The sequence below is a fragment of the Oncorhynchus mykiss genome, chromosome 28 (assembly GCF_013265735.2).
Source record: "Oncorhynchus mykiss isolate Arlee chromosome 28, USDA_OmykA_1.1, whole genome shotgun sequence".
Taxonomy (NCBI): domain Eukaryota; kingdom Metazoa; phylum Chordata; class Actinopteri; order Salmoniformes; family Salmonidae; genus Oncorhynchus; species Oncorhynchus mykiss.
This window is the reverse complement of record NC_048592.1, coordinates 33,419,487-33,432,120: the sequence shown is the minus strand read 5'-3', so window position 1 is coordinate 33,432,120 and position 12,634 is coordinate 33,419,487. Positions and strand designations below refer to the sequence as shown.

General features: G+C 48.3%; 1 protein-coding gene across 3 annotated transcripts in view; it reads left to right on the top strand.

Moving 5' to 3' along the window:
- Positions 1–12,634, top strand: part of LOC110509034 (cAMP-specific 3',5'-cyclic phosphodiesterase 4B) — a 107,789-nt gene that overhangs the window by 82,341 nt on the left and 12,814 nt on the right. For 2 of the 3 annotated variants that reach the window (XM_036966732.1, XM_036966733.1), the window contains exon 8: positions 218–330. In XM_036966732.1, the coding sequence (XP_036822627.1) occupies positions 218–330 (113 nt within the window). Of the gene's footprint in view, positions 1–217; positions 331–9,262; positions 9,546–12,634 lie in introns of those variants that run through there. The other variant, XM_036966734.1, reaches the window with a different exon arrangement.

Sequence of the window (12,634 nt, the reverse complement as noted above, 5' to 3'; positions counted from 1 at the left end):
CCCAGAGAGACAGTAACACTATTGCGACTCTTAGCTGCTCTCCTTGCCTGAGAGTTAACCAGACCACCACGTACTATGAAAGAGCACTGCTCACCACCTGGACATCCTGGGACCCCCATACGGCATGGCCACCCTGCCCTGGGACCCCCACCATGCTCCGTGTCAGACATGGAGCCGCTGGGTCCTGAGTTTGTTTCTGCTGTGTGTCTGTTGACAGACGAGTCGTACCAGAAGCTAGCCATGGAGACCATGGAGGAGCTGGATTGGTGCCTGGACCAGCTGGAGACCATCCAGACCTACCGCTCCGTCAGCGACATGGCCTCCAACAAGGTAAGACTGAGCTGGAACGTAGTTATTATGACCATAACGCAAACACAACACAAAATAACTCTTAACGAAACCACAACACAACTTGACCGTAATGGCAACCACAGCATGAAGGTGACGAAACCACAACACCACCATACACCCTCCCAACATAACACGTTGAGTTGCAGTTGTGTTGACCGCAACATAAACTCAACATGACCATAATGCAACCACAAACGTACTCCTTACCACAACACAATTTGAAACTAAACATCGAAGTGTGTTTAGACTATGGCTGAGATGATATTGGGTGATGTGGTCCGTAGCTCGTCAGTAAACAGAAACTAGATGAGACTTGGCTGAGATGATATTGGGTGATGTGGTCCGTAGCTCGTCAGTAAACAGAAACTAGATGTGACTTGGCTGAGATGATATTGGGTGATGTGGTCCGTAGCTCGTCAGTAAACAGAAACTAGATGAGACTTGGCTGAGATGATATTGGGTGATGTGGTCCGTAGCTCGTCAGTAAACAGAAACTAGATGAGACTTGGCTGAGATGATATTGGGTGATGTGGTCCGTAGCTCGTCAGTAAACAGAAACTAGATGAGACTTGGCTGAGATGATATTGGGTGATGTGGTCCGTAGCTCATCAGTAAACAGAAACTAGATGAGACTTGGCTGAGATAATGTTGGACTAATGTGACTTCTGCTTGGCGACAGCACAAAAGGTCTTTGTTAGTCTTCACTGTGCAATGTGTGCAATATGAAGACTGCTCTGATTAACATTGACGTAGTTGCAAAGCGACTAGCATCCTGTGGTTGTGTGTGTCAACGGCTACTGGCGTTTTATGGCTCTGCTGTAAAATGAGTAAACAGTGGCTAGTTTGCATAGAGGACCATAGACTACTGTTCTCGTTGAGTAAGACGCCTATCTGAATACAAATGTGTCCATTTGTTGTCTTTTCTGCGTAAGACTGTCATTCACGCATTATACATACAACTCTGAATAAAATAATGAAGAATAGAGTCCCTATTGTGCGTGACATTCTGTGTGTCTGTTTCTATAATGTCGACGTCACTAGGCCATAGGTGTTTTTGTCTGAAGACCTCCTCGCGTCTGGGATAGCTCATATTAGCCAGACAATAGTCAACGGCTAAAACCTTTGTCGAAATTCATGACCAAAACCTTGACCTTTCTTGATATAACTCTGGTATTTCTAACTGGTTTTAGAGTGAACTATCATGAAAGTCAGCATAGGAGAGTTCCGTCTGGTTTGAAGTTTGAAGGTTGATTGCCATGTTGGTAAAACATATAGCAATGGAATAATGAATAATGATTTTAAAAGTTCTCCACACTTTACATTGTAAGAGGGGAAACTCGCCTCCAATAATGTTTACAATTATCCTACTCTCATATAGTGTAGAACAGTACTGCAAACTCCAACAGAGAGGAGACTGTATGGCGACCAAAAGATTCAGCTTGGGAGGCCCACTTCTGAGTTCACTGGCCTACAAACAGTGGCATTACAGTGGAGCTGCAGTCAGCAGGTGGGGGGCCTACCCTAACCGTGATGAGAGGTGACCGTGACCATGACAAAGTTTCTTGTCTCTCTTTATCCTGACCACATAAACAGCCTCTCCTCCCCCCACCACTCCCTCTGCTTATCCTTCTCCCCCTCTTCTCCCTCTTCTCCCCCCTCTTCTCCCTCTCCCTCCACTACTCCTACCTCTTCTACCCCCTCTCCTCCCTCTTCTCCCTCTCCCCCTCTTCTCCATCCTCTTCTCCCTCTTCTCACTCTCCTCCCTCTCCCCCCACTACTCCCTCCTCTTCTCCCCCCTCTTCTCCCTCTCCTCCCTCTTCTCCCTCACCCCCCTCTTCTTACTCTCCTCCCTCTCCCCCCACTACTCCCTCCTCTTCACCCTCCTCTTCTCCCTCTCGTCCCACTACTCCCTCCTCTTCACCCTCCTCTTCTCCCTCTCCCCCCACTACTCCCTCCTCTTCTCCCCCCTCTTCTCCCTCTCCTCCCTCTTCTCCCTCACCCCCCTCTTCTTACTCTCCTCCCTCTCCCCCCACTACTCCCTCCTCTTCACCCTCCTCTTCTCCCTCTCGTCCCACTACTCCCTCCTCTTCACCCTCCTCTTCTCCCTCTCCCCCCACTACTCCCTCCTCTTCTCCCTCCTCTTCTCCCTCTCCTCCCTCTTCTCCCTCCTCTTCTCCCTCCTCTTCTCCCTCTCCCCCCACTACTCCCTCCTCTTCTCCCTCCTCTTCTCCCTCTCCCCCCACTACTCCCTCCTCTTCTCCCTCTCTCCCCTCTTCTCCCTCTCTCCCCTCTTCTCCCTCTCCCCCCACTACTCCCTCCTCTTCTCCCTCTCTCCCCTCTTCTCCCTCTCCCCCCACTACTCCCTCCTCTTCTCCCTCTCTCCCCTCTTCTCCCTCTCCCCCCACTATTCCTTCCTCTTCTACCCCCTCTTCTCCCTCTCCCTCCTCTTTTCCCTCTCTCCCCTCCTATTCTACCCCCTCGTCTCCCTCTCCTCACTCTCCCCCCTCTCCCCCCACTACTCCCTCCTCTTCACCCTCCTCTTCTCCCTCTCCCCCCACTACTCTCTCCTCTTCTACCCCCTCTTCTCCCTCTCCTCCCTCACCCCCCTCTTCTCCCTCTCCTCCCTCTCCCCTCACTACTCCCTCCGCTTCACCCTCCTCTTCTCCCTCTCCCTCCACTACTCCTTCCTCTTCTACCCCCTCTCCTCCCTCTTCTCCCTCTCCCCCTCTTCTCCATCCTCTTCTCCCTCTCCTCCCTCTTCTCCCTCACCCCCCTCTTCTTACTCTCCTCCCTCTCCCCCCACTACTCCCTCCTCTTCACCCTCCTCTCCTCCCTCTCCCCTCACTACTCCCTCCTCTTCACCCTCCTCTCCTCCCTCTCCCCTCACTACTCCCTCCTCTTCACCCTCCTCTTCTCCCTCTCCCTCCACTACTCCTTCCTCTTCTACGCCCTCTCCTCCCTCTTCTCCCTCTCCCCCTCTTCTCCCCCCTCTTCTCCCTCTCCTCCCTCTTCTCCCTCACCCCCCTCTTCTTACTCTCCTCCCTCTCCCCCCACTACTCCCTCCTTTTCTCCCTCCTCTTCTCCCTCTCCCCCCACTACTCCCTCCTCTTCTCCCTCTCTCCCCTCTTCTCCCTCTCTCCCCTCTTCTCCCTCTCCCCCCACTACTCCCTCCTCTTCTCCCTCTCTCCCCTCTTCTCCCTCTCCCCCCACTACTCCCTCCTCTTCTCCCTCTCTCCCCTCTTCTCCCTCTCCCCCCACTATTCCTTCCTCTTCTACCCCCTCTTCTCCCTCTCCCTCCTCTTTTCCCTCTCTCCTCTCCTCTTCTACCCCCTCGTCTCCCTCTCCTCACTCTCCCCCCTCTCCCCCCACTACTCCCTCCTCTTCACCCTCCTCTTCTCCCTCTCCCCCCACTACTCTCTCCTCTTCTACCCCCTCTTCTCCCTCTCCTCCCTCTCCTCCCTCTTCTCCCTCTCCTCCCTCTCCCCTCACTACTCCCTCCTCTTCACCCTCCTCTTCTCCCTCTCCCTCCACTACTCCTTCCTCTTCTACCCCCTCTCCTCCCTCTTCTCCCTCTCCCCCTCTTCTCCATCCTCTTCTCCCTCTCCTCCCTCTTCTCCCTCACCCCCCTATTCTTACTCTCCTCCCTCTCCCCCCACTACTCCCTCCTCTTCACCCTCCTCTCCTCCCTCTCCCCTCACTACTCCCTCCTCTTCACCCTCCTCTTCTCCCTCTCCCTCCACTACTCCTTCCTCTTCTACCCCCTCTCCTCCCTCTTCTCCCTCTCCCCCTCTTCTCCCCCTCTTCTCCCTCTCCTCCCTCTTCTCCCTCACCCCCCTCTTCTTACTCTCCTCCCTCTCCCCCCACTACTCCCTCCTCTTCACCCTCCTCTTCTCCCTCTCCCCCCACTACTCCCTCCTCTTCACCCTCCTCTTCTCCCTCTCGCCCCACTACTCCCTCCTCTTCACCCTCCCCTTCTCCCTCTCCCCCCACTACTCCCTCCCCTTCACCCTCCTCTTCTCCCTCTCGCCCCACTACTCCCTCCTCTTCACCCTCCCCTTCTCCCTCTCCCCCCACTACTCCCTCCTCTTCACCCTCCTCTTCTCCCTCTCGTCCCACTACTCCCTCCTCTTTTACCCCCTCTATCCCCTTCTCCCTCTCCTCCCTCTTCTCCCTCACCCCCTCTTCTCACTCTCCTCCCTCTCCCCCTTCTCCTCCCTCCTCTTCTCCCTCTTCTCCCTCTCCCCCGACTACTCCCTCCTCTTCTCCCTCTCCCCCTCTTCTCCCTCTCCCCTCTTCTCCCTCTTCTTCTCCCTCCTCTTCTTCTCCCTCCTCTTCTTCTCCCTCCTCTTCTTCTCCCTCCACTTCTCAATCTTCTCCTTCCCCTCCTCCTCCCATATTCTCCCTCCCCTTCTCCTCCCTCTCCCTTCTCTTCTCCCAGCCAGGCCACCAGACTACAATGGCAAGGAGTCCCTACAGACTCTCTCTACTGTTATTAACGTCACTTAGCCTCCCTCTACCGTTATTAACCTGTCTAGGACTGGGTTCCGGAACCCCATTCCGCTAGTGGAACCCCTCACCAACAGCCAATGAAATTGCAGGGCGCCAAATATAAATCAACAGAAATCTCATAAATCAAATCAAACACACAAGTATTAGGCACCATTTTAAAGATACAATTCTCGTTAATCCAGCCATAGTGTCTGATTTCAAAAATGCTTTACAGCGAAAGCTCCACAAACGATTATGTTAGGTTACCACCAAGTCACAGAAAAACCCAGCCATTTTTCCAGCCAAAGAGAGGAGTCACAAAAAGCACAAATAGAGATACAATTAATCACTAACCTTTGATGATCTTCACCAGATGACACTCAAAGGACTTCATGTTACACAATACATGTATGTTTTGTTCAATAAAGTGCATATTTATATCCAAAAATCTAATTTTACCTTGGCGTATTATGTTCAGTAGTTCCAAAACATGCAGTGATTTTGCAGAGAGCCACAGGAATTTACAGAAATACTCATTATAAATGTTGATGATAATTCAAGTGTTATGCATGGAACTTTACATACACTTCTCCTTAATGCAAATGCTGTGTCAGATTTCAAAAAAACTTTACGATGGAACGATGGAACGAGAGCTACCTCTCATGTGAATGTGCGTGACTGAGATCGAGGCTGCTGCCAGACCTCTGACTCAATCCCCTCTCATCCGGCCCCCCTTCACAGTAGAAGCCTGAAACAACGTTCTAAAGACGGTTGACATCTAGTGGAAGCCTTAGGAAGTGCAAAATTACCCATATCCCACTGTGAATTCGATAGGGGCTCAGTTCAAAAACTACAAACCTCAGATTTCCCACTTCCTGTTTGGATTTTTTCCTCTGGTTTTGAGTTCTGTTATACTCACAGACATAATTCAAACCGTTTTAGAAACTTCAGAGTGTTTTCTATTCAATACTAATAATACTACACATATATTAGCTTCTGGGACTGAGTAGGAGGCAGTTTACTCTGGGCACGCTTTTCATCCAAAAGTGAAAATGCTGCCCCCTATCCCAAAGAAGTTAACGTCACTGGGATTCAACACAATGAGCCCAGAGACCCTGAACATGCGCCAGTACAACATTCAGTACTCAACGTTTAGAAATGGCACAGGGAGCCATTGTTGACCGTGACTCAAAGGCCTTTAAGATGGATGGTTGCCGGTTACCCAAGTCCAGTGCTTTGGGAATAGGACCGGGAAGTGGAGGCTAGACGGTCGCAGGTTCAAATCCCCAGTCAGATGAGTCCTCTTGTGAGCCACGTAGTCTTTATTGATATATGGAAGTTGAGAATGGTGCAACCTCCCCCAGTGCTACACATGGCATGTGTTTGTACACTACTCAGATATCTCATAGTATGAACCAGTGATGCAGATCAAACAGCATTTGTTCTCTTTTCAAATGCGTTTTCAACTTGTCTGTAATACCAACATGTTTCAAGCAGACCACCATAGTCCCTGTGCCCAAGAACGCTAAGGTAACCTGCCTAAATGACTACCAAGCCGTAGCACTCACGTCTGTAGCCATGAAGTGCTTTGAAAGGCTGGTCATGGCTCACATCAACACCATTATCCCGGGGGCAAACTACCTGCCCTCCAGGACAGCTACAGCACCCGATGTCAAGGACAACAACCACCCGAGCCACTGCCTGTTCACCCCGCTATCATCCAGAAGGCGAGGTCAGTACAGGTGCATCAAAGCTGGGACTGAGACTGAAAAACAGCTTCTATCTCAAGGCCATCAGATTGTTAAATAGCCATCACTAGCACAGAGAGGCTGCTGACTATATACATGGACTTTAATAAACGGAACACTAGTCACTTTAATAATGTTTACATATTTTGCATTACCCATCTCATATGTATATTCTCTATTCTATTCTACTGTATCTTAGTCTATGCCGCTCTGACATTGCTCATCCATATATTTATATATTCTTAATTCCATTATTTTATTTAGATTTGTGTGCATTGGGAATATGTTGTGAATTTGTTAAATATTTTTATTTGTTTAACCTTTTTTTAACTAGGCCAGTCAGTTAAGGACAAATTGTTATTTACAATGCCCGGCCTAACCTGGACGACGCTGGGCCAATTGTGCGCCACCCTGTGGTTGTTAAATATTACTGCACTGTCGGAGCTAGATACACAAGCATTTCGCTATGCCCGCGATAACATCTGCTAAACACACGTATATATGTCCAAGGACACTGGTGTATCCTAGAGTTGGCCCACACAGGCCTATAGCTTCTGTTCTACTGTCATTAAGTTCCCCACACGTCCATACTGACGTTAGCTCTGGTCAACTCTGGGCCTTAGACAAACACAGCCATCTGAATGATGTTAGCGAGAGTGGCTTTGCAGGCTAGTGTTGCATCCAAGTGCCGGTAGGAAACTTGAACTCACGTGCCACGGTGAATGACAGAATTACTGACACAGATGAGAGAATTGACCTACATTACAGATCTAGGTCTATATGTTGAGTCTGGGTAGGTGTGGTGTTTAGTCTAGGTAGGTGTGGTGTGTTTAGTCTGGGTAGGTGTGGTGTGTTTAGTCTAGGTAGGTGTGGTGTGTTTAGTCTAGGTAGGTGTGGTGTGTTTAGTCTAGGTAGGTGTGGTGTGTTTAGTCTGGGTAGGTGTGTGAGTTTAGTCTGGGTAGTTGTGGTGTGTTTAGTCTAGGTAAGTGTTTTGAGTTTAGTCTAGGTAGGTGTGGTGAGTTTAGTCTAGGTAGGTGTGGTGTGTTTAGTCTAGGTAGGTGTGGTGTGTTTAGTCTAGGTAGGTGTGGTGAGTCTAGGTAGGTGTTGTGTGTTTAGTCTAGGTAGGTGTGGTGAGTTTAGTCTAGGTAGGTGTGGTGAGTCTAGGTAGGTGTGGTGTATTTAGTCTAGGTAGATGTGGTGTGTTTAGTCTAGGTGGGTGTGGTGTGTTTACTCTAGGTAGGTGTGGTGTGTTTAGTCTAGGTAGGTGTGGTGTGTTTAGTCTGGGTAGGTGTGGTGAGTTTAGTCTGGGTAGTTGTGGTGTGTTTAGTCTAGGTAGGTGTTGTGTGTTTAGTCTAGGTAGGTGTGGTGAGTTTAGTCTAGGTAGGTGTGGTGTGTTTAGTCTTGGTAGGTGTGGTGTATTTAGTCTAGGTAGATGTGGTGTGTTTAGTCTAGGTGGGTGTGGTGTGTTTACTCTAGGTAGGTGTGGTGTGTTTAGACTAGGTGGGTGTGGTGTGTTTAGTCTAGGTAGATGTGTTTAGTCTAAGTAGGTGTGTTTTAGTCTAGGTAGGTGTGGTGTGTTTAGTCTAGGTAGGTGTGGTGTGTTTAGTCTAGGTAGGTGTGGTGTGTTTAGTCTTCGTAGGTGTGGTGTGTTTAGTCTAGTTAGGTGTGGTGTGTTTAGTCTAGGTAGGTGGTGTGTTTATTCTAGTTAGGTGTGGTGTGTTTATTCTAGTTAGGTGTGGTGTGTTTTGTCTTCGTAGGTGTGGTGTGTTTAGTCTTCGTAGGTGTGGTGTGTTTAGTCTTCGTAGGTGTGGTGTGTTTAGTCTAGTTAGGTGTGGTGTGTTTAGTCTAGGTAGGTGGTGTGTTTATTCTAGTTAGGTGTGGTGTGTTTAGTCTTCGTAGGTGTGGTGTGTTTAGTCTAGTTAGCTGTGGTGTGTTTATTCTAGTTAGGTATGGTGTGTTTAGTCTAGTTAGGTGTGGTGTGTTTAGTCTAGTTAGGTGTGGTGTGTTTCGTCTAGGTAGGTGTGGTGTGTTTAGTCTTCGCAGGTGTGGTGTGTTTAGTCTAGTTATGTGGGGTGTGTTTAGTCTTCGTAGGTGTGGTGTGTTTAGTCTAGTTAGGTGTGGTGTGTTTAGTCTAGTTAGGTGTGGTGTGTTTAGTCTAGTTAGGTGTGGTGTGTTTCATCTAGGTAGGTGGTGTGTTTATTCTAGTTAGGTGTGGTGTGTTTAGTCTTCGTAGGTGTGGTGTGTTTAGTCTAGTTAGGTGTGGTGTGTTTAGTCTAGGTAGGTGGTGTGTTTATTCTAGTTAGGTGTGGTGTGTTTAGTCTTCGTAGGTGTGGTGTGTTTAGTCTAGTTAGCTGTGGTGTGTTTATTCTAGTTAGGTGTGGTGTGTTTAGTCTAGTTAGGTGCGGTGTGTTTAGTCTAGTTAGGTGTGGTGTGTTTCATCTAGGTAGGTGTGGTGTGTTTGGTCTAGGTAGGTGTGGTGTGTTTAGTCTAGTTAGGTATGGTGTGTTTATTCTAGTTAGGTGTGGTGTGTTTAGTCTAGTTAGGTGTGCTGATTCTGCGGACCAGTGCCAGAGGCTATGTCAGGAGGCTGGGATCTTACCAGTGAATTATCACCCAAGGAGGAAGTGGGAGGGAGGGAGGGGTTGGCAACAGGCATGGCGCTACATTATGATTGAGTGAGGAGTTGTTTAGCTTAGTCACTGTGTGGGCCAGCCAGCCAGTCAGGTTTTATCCCTTTATTTTTCCGACTGTCGCCAGAAGAGAATCGGCTTGAAAATAGAGAGGAAGCAGACACAGAAAGATAAACAGAGACACGCTCACGTATTTCACAGAAGTTTTGGGAAGTTTCAAGTTTTGCGAAGTTTATATTGTACGTGTGGCATTGCCTTTGCAAGAATGGGGCTATGCTGCTCTGAGACCAAGGAGAAATCGTTTGGGATGCTTACGCACTGGAAACAGGTGAGTTTGTTTTGCTAGAGAGTCTCTACTCTCATTCCAGTTAAATTAGGAAATTGCTTAAAACAACTTGTCCAAAAGTAGGGACTTGTGCATTGTCAGATTGTATGAATGGATGTGGGTCATACACTTGTGCTGCCATTATAATTAATTTACAAAATAACATTCACTTCACTTTAAACGTTGGTCTTTTGAAGTCCATTCAAGTACAATAGTTTGTCTGTTGGCTTGGATTTTTATATTCATGGATCATATTGTAATCAATTGCATAATAACAGATTATATGTTCTATTAAATACCAAATAATTTCTCAGTGGGTTGGCATTAGGCTACGTCCAGGGATTTAGATTCTGCGTTTCCGATTTTGTGTCTTTCTTCTAGCTAGAGGGTCAGTCAGTCACACAACGGTTATGTTTTGAAGACCAGGGCCAGTCGGATCATAATCTCATATTGTGTTTCAAACTTGGGAAAACTTGTTCACCAGTTAATAAGAAAAGTAGTAATTGAACAGTCTTTTGCAGACACTCAAAGCGCTATAGCCTACAATGTAAGGGGGAAACTATGTTGTGTGCATGAATGCACATGGATAATGTACTGTGTGGGATGGATAGGGGTTATGTGAAAAGAATACATTGACATTATTGCAACAATGAGCCTGTTGAAAGCTCTGAGGTTTTTCCATAGCCTGCAGTGGCACACACCTTATCACTGCCTACTTTGAATAATGCACTTGTGGACTATTCAGTGTGTTATGACATACAGTATGTTCACTTAACACTGTGTTACTATTCAGGACTCGTTCACCGCACAAACGTACACTCAATTTCTGGCAGCTCCAAACAACAACGTATTGTTTCGAGTGTGTCTCACAAGTGTCTCACAAGAGTGTGTTCCCCCAGTCCAACAAAACAGGATGTGTGAGTGATGGCGCACGTTGAGTAGTGTGTCCTCCCGAACACACTCATATTCCTGTCATCCTGTGTCAACATATAGTACATACAGATGTCAGTATGACCACCGTACGTCTGTCTATATGACCACAAGACATAGTCCGCATAGTTCAGAGGTCACAGTGGTCACGATGCAGGGCCTTGATGCCTTCCGTAAAGAATTCATTACAAATTTGCTTGAATGGAATATCCGTTTAGGATTTCGAAATTTCCAGTTGGGGAAGTGTCATGGGGTTTCTTTGGATTTATGCACTGTCTCTGACAGTTGGGTTTGTAGTTGAGTGAGGGCAAAGTGTTGATTTATACACTGTCTCTGACAGTTGAGTTTGTAGTTGAGTGAGGGCAAAGTGTTGATTTATGCACTGTCTCTGACAGTTGGGTTTGTAGTTGAGTGAGGGCAAAGTGTTGATTTATGCACTGTCTCTGACAGTTGGGTTTGTAGTTGAGTGAGGGCAAAGTGTTGATTTATACACTGTCTCTGACAGTTGGGTTTGTAGTTGAGTGAGGGCAAAGTGTTGATTTATGCACTGTCTCTGACAGTTGGGTTTGTAGTTGAGTGAGGGCAAAGTGTTGATTTATGCACTGTCTCTGACAGTTGGGTTTGTAGTTGAGTGAGGGCAAAGTGTTGATTTATACACTGTCTCTGACAGTTGAGTTTGTAGTTGAGTGAGGGCAAAGTGTTGATTTATGCACTGTCTCTGACAGTTGGGTTTGTAGTTGAGTGAGGGCAAAGTGTTGATTTATGCACTGTCTCTGACAGTTGGGTTTGTAGTTGAGTGAGGGCAAAGTGTTGATTTATGCACTGTCTCTGACAGTTGGGTTTGTAGTTGAGTGAGGGCAAAGTGTTGATTTATGCACTGTCTCTGACAGTTTGGTTTGTAGTTGAGTGAGGGCAAAGTGTTGATTTATGAAAGACGGACGGGCTTCTTTTTTTTTGCACTGAAGGTTGTGTTCAGGTTCCAGTCAAGGGGAAATAACAGTATGACGGCCGTTCAATGCTGAAAGAGGAGTGCTTTTTTTGCCCGAAACAACTAGAACCTCTTAGATTGTGTAAATTAGCTGCAGGGTATTTGATTGGCTATTTTTCAGATGACCATATTACTTCTCATATTTGGATTGAAGTTAAGTAGTGTCAATGAAATAAACGTATAAATAGAAGACACACAGAGAAGACACATAGGTGTACAGACACAAATTTAGAGATTCAGATGAAGCAAAGGACCTGCAGGCTAGAGGACCTGCAGACTAGAGGCCCTGCAGACTAGAGGACCTGCAGACTAGAGGACCTGCAGACTAGAGGCCCTGCAGACTAGAGGACCTGCAGACTAGAGGCCCTGCAGACTAGAGGCCCTGCAGACTAGAGGCCCTGCAGACTAGAGGCCCTGCAGACTAGAGGACCTGCAGACTAGAGGCCCTGTAGACTAGAGGACCTGCAGACTAGAGGACCTGCAGTGGCTAGAGGCCCTGCAGACTAGAGGACCTGCAGACTAGAGGCCCTGCAGACTAGAGGACCTGCAGACTAGAGGACCTGCAGACTAGAGGCCCTGTAGACTAGAGGACCTGCAGACTAGAGGACCTGCAGTGGCTAGAGGCCCTGCAGACTAGAGGACCTGCAGACTAGAGGCCCTGCAGACTAGAGGACCTGCAGACTAGAGGCCCTGCAGACTAGAGGACCTGCAGACTAGAGGACCTGCAGACTAGAGGACCTGCAGTGGCTATAGGACCTGCAGACTAGAGGACCTGCAGACTAGAGGACCTGCAGTGGCTAGAGGACCTGCAGACTAGAGGACCTGCAGACTAGAGGACCTGCAGACTAGAGGACCTGCAGGCTAGAGGACCTGCAGTGGCTAGAGGACCTGCAGTGACTAGAGGACCTGCAGTGACTAGAGGCCCTGCAGACTAGAGGCCCTGCAGACTAGAGGACCTGCAGTGGCTAGAAGACCTGCAGTGGCTAGAGGACCTGCATTGGCTAGAGGACCTGCAGACTAGAGGACCTGCAGGCTAGGGGACCTGCAGACTAGAGGACCTGCAGTGGCTAGAGGACCTGCAGTGGCTAGAGGACCTGCAGTGGCTAGAGGACCTGCAGTGGCTAGAGGACCTGCAGACTAGAGGACCTGCAGACTAGAGGACCTGCAGACTAGA